At 41.9% G+C, this 7,500-nt stretch overlaps 1 protein-coding gene across 2 annotated transcripts in view; it reads right to left on the bottom strand.

The window, feature by feature from the left end:
* Positions 1 to 5,730, bottom strand: part of anapc4 (anaphase promoting complex subunit 4) — a 10,854-nt gene extending 5,124 nt beyond the window's left edge. Inside the window, exons 1-18 of one of the 2 annotated variants that reach the window (XM_027022645.3) lie at positions 4,995 to 5,730; positions 4,634 to 4,739; positions 4,402 to 4,534; positions 4,115 to 4,189; positions 3,912 to 3,938; positions 3,757 to 3,801; positions 3,584 to 3,668; positions 3,242 to 3,349; positions 2,568 to 2,651; positions 2,318 to 2,404; positions 2,169 to 2,233; positions 1,829 to 1,871; positions 1,640 to 1,716; positions 1,370 to 1,470; positions 1,117 to 1,168; positions 962 to 1,017; positions 776 to 822; positions 29 to 85 (exon numbers count right to left, since the gene is read on the bottom strand). In XM_027022645.3, the coding sequence (XP_026878446.2) occupies positions 29 to 85; positions 776 to 822; positions 962 to 1,017; positions 1,117 to 1,168; positions 1,370 to 1,470; positions 1,640 to 1,716; positions 1,829 to 1,871; positions 2,169 to 2,233; positions 2,318 to 2,404; positions 2,568 to 2,651; positions 3,242 to 3,349; positions 3,584 to 3,668; positions 3,757 to 3,801; positions 3,912 to 3,938; positions 4,115 to 4,189; positions 4,402 to 4,534; positions 4,634 to 4,739; positions 4,995 to 5,102 (1,356 nt within the window). In that variant the 5' untranslated portion in view covers positions 5,103 to 5,730. Of the gene's footprint in view, positions 1 to 28; positions 86 to 775; positions 823 to 961; positions 1,018 to 1,116; positions 1,169 to 1,369; positions 1,471 to 1,639; positions 1,717 to 1,828; positions 1,872 to 2,168; positions 2,234 to 2,317; positions 2,405 to 2,567; positions 2,652 to 3,241; positions 3,350 to 3,583; positions 3,669 to 3,756; positions 3,802 to 3,911; positions 3,939 to 4,114; positions 4,190 to 4,401; positions 4,535 to 4,633; positions 4,818 to 4,994 lie in introns of both variants that reach the window. The other variant, XM_081716936.1, reaches the window with a different exon arrangement.
* Positions 5,731 to 7,500: the final 1,770 nt, after the last annotated feature.

Consider the following 7,500-nt stretch of genomic DNA (forward strand, 5'->3'; position numbering starts at 1 on the left):
TTCTGTGTCGTCACTAATATTCACTTACAGCACTAAAATGCTCAGAGAGGAAGTCTGCAACAAAGGCCAGATCCTTCTGGGTCATCTGAGAGCAAGAACACACGTTATTGAACACGACTGCACGTTATTAAGCACGTTATTAAACACGACTGCACGTTATTAAACACATTATTAAACAGGACCGCACGTTATTAAGCACGTTAAACATGACATGTTAAACACGACCGCATGTTAAACACGTCATTAAACATGACTGCACATTATTAAACATGACCGCACATTATTAAGCACGCTACACATTATTAAATATGACCACACGTTATTAAGAACGCTACACATCATTAAACATGACCACGCATTAAACACGTTACATTATTAAAACACAAATACATGGTACTAAACTTGAACACACGTTATTAAACACGATCACAAGTTATTAAACATGATCACAAGTTATTAAACATTTTACATGTTATTAAGCACAATACACAGTATTAAATCGGCCAAATCAACCCCCGTGCAGTGCAGGAGAGCGGTTTACTCAGACACTTCCCTGAAGCCGAGAAGCACTCGCTTCAGTTAACATAACACCAGTTGAAAGAAACACTTAACAAAAATTCTTTATATGGTAATATTATGTCTTAACCTGCATCCATCCCACATAAACATGACAATGTTGCCTGTCCAAAACTCCTGCACGCGAGAGAGGGACGAGTCTGACACCTCCTATACCTGCCTGTGGCTCTGAATACATTTTCAGCACTCACACTCTCACCTTGTTCAGCTCTGGAGGGACGTGGTCCTCCGACATGCGGAGCATCGCTTAGCAGGACAATGAATGAATCAACAAATTAATGTGTTAATAAAATAAAATAAATCACCTGTTTAAAGGGGGTCTATTTAATCTTCTTAAAAGGGGATAATTACCCCTTGAGCAACGGAATGAAAGATCCGGCCTTACCAACATAGAGCCATCGGAAAAACGCCTTAAAATTCTTCATGCTTTTATCGATCACCCTGGAGGGAGACGCAGACAGCAGACATGAACACACCGGCGCACGCATCTGCGGGCATGCAGAGTAGAGAACAACTCAACGGGCGAGTGCGCAGACTCACTGTAAGAGTTCGTTAGCCTTCAGTGTGAAAGACCCCACTGCCGTGATGGCCTCTGGGTGGAGAGACAGCAGGACAAACAAACAGCAGATTTTGAAACAGGACATGTTCTGCTTCTACATATTAAAATACTGTAAAATCGCGTTATATGTATGGACTAAGCTTTAGTCACACTGCAAAAAAATTTTATTTTTTTTTTTTTAATGCAAAGTCTGGTTTATAAGAAGTTGTTATGATGACTGGAATGCTCCTTCACCCTCTATAGCTACAGGGTCCAGACCCAGAGGCTGGAACTTCTGTTTCCACAGCGCCATACCCTTAACCTCACTGAGATGATAGAGAAGGGCCCCAGAACCACTGAGAGAGAGAGAGAGAGAGAGAGAGAGAGAGAGAGATATGCACACACAGACAGCAACAGTGAGGCTATATAGATGGTGTCTCTGAAATGGATCAAACATGTTTTGACAGACCCCCCCCGATCAAGAACTCCACCCAACTAGCACTGGAGTGCTGTGCTCATGTTCACCTCTGTAAGTGACTAATGACCAGCTTCTGGATGCTGGAGTATGATGACTCAATGGACTGGCCCAACATCTTCAAACCCTTCAAGTATATAAACAAACAGACAAACATCGGTACAATAACAAAAACCACCAGGTTAGCCAATAACAGATTACAACTCCTGCGGGAGATCGTGGGAACATTTCAGACGTACTTTGACCGTGAGCTGATTCATGAGAAGAGCCTGCAGTTCAGGGCTGAGGACAAGAAAAAAGCTTTAAGAACCACGTAACACACACGGCTGTATAGCGCCCCCTGCTGGACACCCAGTGCTAACAAAGATGAAATGCTCATGTTTCTGAAAGACGTCTAAAATTGTGTGCAGTTTATGCACTAGAACAGTGATTATCTCTATTTTGCATGCATTTAACAATCTTTAACATCTTTAACAAAGACAGTCAAACCATGTCAACACAAGTCTCCAAATGTACACTAAATCAGTCTGATCTAAAGTGTGTACCTCATCAGGCGAGTGTGTCTGATCTGAAGCATACCTGGCATGTCCCCATAGCAACAGCTCCAAGAACTCATCCTGAACTTGTGTACTTGTGTTCTTCTCCTACAATACAACCACATGATGGTTATTTACCATGTGAAGGATAATCAGAGTGGGAAACAGAATGGTGTCCTAACCCCATCAGACCTGAACAAACTTGGTGAGGCGGAGATCCATCTGCATGAGGATATCCTCCCACGCTTCACACATACAGGTAAGAGAGAGACGCAGGTACTGTGACACACACACACACACACACACACACACACACACACGTAGGAGTTAGCAAATATGAGGATGATTTATACAGCCTATGAAACCATGTTAAAACTGGATTTCAAAAACCTGGCTGGGTTTATTTGTAAGCATTCTGTGTGAAAACTGTTGCTATCCAGACCTGTATCAGTGTAGAGATGTGGGTGAATTTGCGGGCCATCCTGGTCAACTCTGGGAGACATGACGAGAGTAGTCCTGTGTCCAACTGAGACAGAGAATGAGAAAAAGACAGAGAGAGAGAGAGAGAGAGAGAGAGAGAGAGAGAGGGGGAGAGAGAGAAGGAGAGAAAGTTAATGCAGTTAATATTGTATTGCGATTTTATCACAATCAGCATTCATATGCAAAGGCACACTTCTGCAGGCAAAACTGGTACAACTCAGCCAAAGTGTTCACCAAAACTCCGCACTCAGGCATGTAAATAATTAAACAGGACTACAAATCCCACTTTCTGGTCAGGTTTCACTATATGAGCACTATATGAGTGGTGTTAAGTATACACAAGTATCAGAGCATTGTTATCTTGATATACTGCTATACCACTATGGATATCCATCCCAAACCTGTAGTCTAATAAACAATGTGTTTAAAATGAATTTATATGTAGATTAAAAACCTTAAAAAAAAAAAAAATTAGACCATTATTCTGGCAGAGAAAAAGAGGCTCAAGACAAAGAGACCTGGTCCCGTTTCAGGAAGAGCTGTGATAACTGTGGGCAACAGTCTCACTTAAGAATGTAGCGGAATAACACCTGACTGTCTCCTTGCACAGATGGTTGCTATGCCAATGACTTTTACCTGGATATAGTGGATCTCAGAGTTATCGTTTGACGATCTTGTTTCTGTGACGACGGAGAGGGATTTAAGGTCACTGGAAAGACAGAGACTGCGACAAGTCCCTGTGATCTATGTGAGAGACAGAGACAGAGGGAGGGAGAGAGAGAGAGAGAGAGAGAGAGAGAGAGAGAGAGAGAGAAAGGTAGAACACGAGAGAGAGAGGGAGGAGAGAAGAGAGGGAGTGAGAGTTATCTGTCTTTGCTCAGCCTTGGTAGATGTCAGATACAACACAACATTTTGTAGCTTCATAACCTTACAGTCTGTGATACGAGAGAAGAGAAAGGACGACAAAGTAAACCTTACCTCTGTTAGTGTGGCTACCTTATACAGGCCGTACGCATACAGCTCCACAAAACCAGATGGCCCACCTGTCACCAGGATATTAAGTCTGCAGAGAGCATGGCACACATCAGACAGTGCACATGGAGAACAAGATTCAGGAACACCTAATCAGGGCATGGACTCACAGTACTGACCTCACTTCCCCCAAAAGGTTGGTGACTTCATCCGATTTCTCCTCGCTGCAACAGGAAGCACAGTGCATGAGAAAGTACACACACACACACACACACACACACACACACACACACACACCTATAGTGGTATAGAGCCTGCCATAAACATTACCTACCTGAATATTTTTGATGTGGAGCTGTAGCTGAAAGCAGACACACAATACCTGAGCACTGACAACAGTCACCTAAGCAATTCTTGAGTATGTGGTCTTAAATGCATACTAAAAAACCAAAACAGCGCAGTAAGCATGAGATTAGCGCAATCAGTATCAGTGTGTGAAAGCAAGGGGGCACCGACTCATCTGGGACATGCACTGACCTCTTTGGTAAGGTTGGCAGCCTGGGTAGGAAGCAGTTGGACTCGTCCTCAGACTCACTGAACACTGACAACGAGCTTTAATGAGGAGCAAAGCAATGAGATAAATATAAAATACAAATACATATACACATACATAAAAATATGACCGAAGTACAACATAATGTGCACTCAAACAGCAATTTATTATTATTATTGGCTCAGAGACAAGTACATCTAGAAAACTAACAACAAACAAACAAAAAAGTGCTAATGATTAAAACCACACACACACACACACACACACACACCTGCTGTTGCTCTGCACCTCCACCCAGTGCATGCAGGACACAGGGACATCCACAGGAAACAGGTGGAGAATCTCTGCCTTCTCAGCATCACACAGGACCACTTGCTTTGTGTCCCCGACGCCGAATGCCAAAACTGACCACAGCATCAAAAACGCACATCAGGTGGCTACATGCAGGCTTTCTGTGGCATGGTCATCAGTCAAAACATCTGTCAAACAGTGATTATTCTCACTTTTCCCATCAGGCCTCCAGGCCAGTGATGTGATCTCTTTTCCTGTGTTCTCGTTGGGCGCTAAACTCCACACGCGCTGGAAATTGGCAAGGCGGTGCAGCAGGAGCTGAAATTGGGGATTTTAAGCAAACTAAACATTACTTCAAACTTCATCCATGCGCACGAAGATCTGTGCGCCGACCACCTGCAGTATGGTACACACAAGCACGAGGCCGACAGGATCATGTCCACTGTCTAATGTGTATCATTACATACGAACGCTTTAGAGGGGTAGAGAATATACAAAGAAACACAAGAGCAACTATGTGAACAGCGCCTTTCTTCAACAAGCACACTGGCATCCCTAGCACAGGTCACTCACCTCCCCGGCAGTGTTGGCCAAGGCGATGAGATCCCGCTTTGGAGACCAGGCCATATAAATGACGGGGTTCGGGAGTTGCTTCTCCCCCACTTGCCGGAAAGCGGGCATGGTGAAAGACTGAGTCTTAAAGCGACAAACAGCTCCTCAACCAGCTAGATCACCTAGCTAGCTCAGCCACCTCGGAGACACCAAGTAGGTGAAAACAGTATGACGCAGGTCAGGATAACATCTAGCTATCACATCATTTTAGCTACCCGGCTCAACTTTATCACTCCCGTCCACCTAACCCTGGCTATCCTAGCAGGCGATGTGCCAGAGCTGTCACTCGACGTTGATTGCGTGCAAACTACCTGAGTAGAAAATAAACAGAAAGCAAAAGAACGGGATAAAAAGCAGAATGCCACACGAGAAAGCAGAACTCACTTCCCGACAAACCGCTCATGTAGCCATCTTATATCGCAATTAGATGACCTGCGTGAGGCAACCTAACCTAGCTTAGCTTAGCTAGTTTATTTTACCTTATCTTAGTTTACATAACCTACGTATTTATCGACCTTGCAAGTTAGCTAGCCCTGTAGTGTTGCATAAATACACTTAGCTTCGTATTTTAAGCTTTTCTTACTGTGGTAGTTTAACAGTGGTCGACATTAAACGAGACGTTTACCTTTAAACCTACAAATATAACATTGTAGCTAGCGAGGGCTATCGCAGCTAATAAGGTAGACCCACGCGCGGCACGGCGGCTGGCCAATCAAAACGCACCTTTACCCGCCAATGAAAGGTTATCAACGGAAAATCAGAGAGACCAAAATGTACGAGGCCAAACGGCGAAAACACGTCGGAGTATTTTAGAAGTTCATTGTTTGATGAGAGCGTCTTTTAAATTATTTTTGTGTTTAGTTGAATTAACCATAGACCGAATGGGAAATCTGCAATAAAACGTTGAACTTGTGATTTTGATTTTACTGGTTTAACCCGAATGGCATGAAACTGATCTTAATCTTAAAATGTTCTACTGAGCCAAAGCCAAGGAAAAAGTGTCTTGCACAAAACCAAAACAAGACTCATTCAGTCCTTACAGGTAGCATACGAGCAAGCTATTTTACTCGGACAGAATCAGAGTTTAAAATGTCTGTAAAAAGTAAAAATAAGATTATGAACAGTTTAATTTTAAAAACACTTAATTAGAATGTGGTCAAAATGTAGTCTGCTAAAGCAGTTTGTAGACCTCAGCATATAGTGGCTATCATTTAAATGCAAACTCCAAAACTAATATAGTACAGACACAGGCCCACAAAAAGCCCAGGTTACATAAATAAAAATTGTTTTTGTTGTACCATGGTTAGGCAACTTAAGAAAGGGCCACTGAGAATAAAATACTTAATTTAACTCAAGTAACCTAATTCCAAGTAGCCTACTGTTAATTTTAAAAATACTCAAATTTAAAAAAGTTTAAATTCTGTAAAAGTATCTAAAGTCTGTGTAATGGGTTACAGCAGCAGCATATAAACTGGTACACAGTACAGACATGACTCCAGATCTATGATTGTGACCTGGTTTTTCACCTATCAATTCAGTTATTTATAAGCTGATTCTTACTCACGAAGGGTCATCTGATATGTGTTGAGATGTGTGGCATCATCACAGAAGACTCCAGGAAATTGTTGGGTGCATTAAAAACCGTTTTATCAGACACCAGTAACGAACAACACCAAACACATTTATCCTGAATTTATAGATCACTGATAGAACTGATAAACACTTTAAAACATCCAACTAATAGGTTTTCCTAATGTACAGTCTGAAATTACTACATGTATTTAACCCTGTAGTTTACAATGTTTTTTAGACTACTGTGTCCAAAGTTACGATCTGCACTTACTCTTTCATAAAGAGCCCTTCTTCTTTCTATGTATTATTGCACTTATCATTGTTTAAGATAGACCTTATGTATTCTGCACTTCTAGCTATCAGCATTCATCCTTGTATTCTACAGTGTTCTAGTTCATTGGTATGTTGGACTCTAACCTACTGTACTGTACTAGGATGTGTTCTATGAGTACATGACAAAGCACTTTGTAAGTCGCTCTGGGTCAGAGCGTCTGATAAATGCTGTACATGTAAATGTGAATATTCTGCATTCTACTTTTCTTATATATATATATATATATATATATATATATATATATATATATATATATATATATATATATGTGTGTGTGTGTGTGTGTGTATGTGTGTGTGTGTGTGTGTGTGAGTGTGTGTGAGTGTGAGTGTGTGTGTGTGAGTGTGAGTGTGTGTGAGTGTGTGAGTGAGTGTGTGTGAGTGTGTGAGTGTGTGTGTGAGAGTGAGTGTGTGTGTGTGTGTGTGTGTGAGTGTCTGTGAGTGTGTGTGTGTGAGAGTGTGTTTGTGTGTGTGAGTGTGTGAGTATATGTGTGTGTGATTCTGTGATATAGCATATGTTGTGTTTTCTGTTTTCTTTTTCTGTCTTTACCTTGCAGTGCAC

The sequence above is a fragment of the Electrophorus electricus genome, chromosome 7 (assembly GCF_041902795.1).
Source record: "Electrophorus electricus isolate QZ-2024a chromosome 7, ASM4190279v1, whole genome shotgun sequence".
Classification (NCBI taxonomy): domain Eukaryota; kingdom Metazoa; phylum Chordata; class Actinopteri; order Gymnotiformes; family Gymnotidae; genus Electrophorus; species Electrophorus electricus.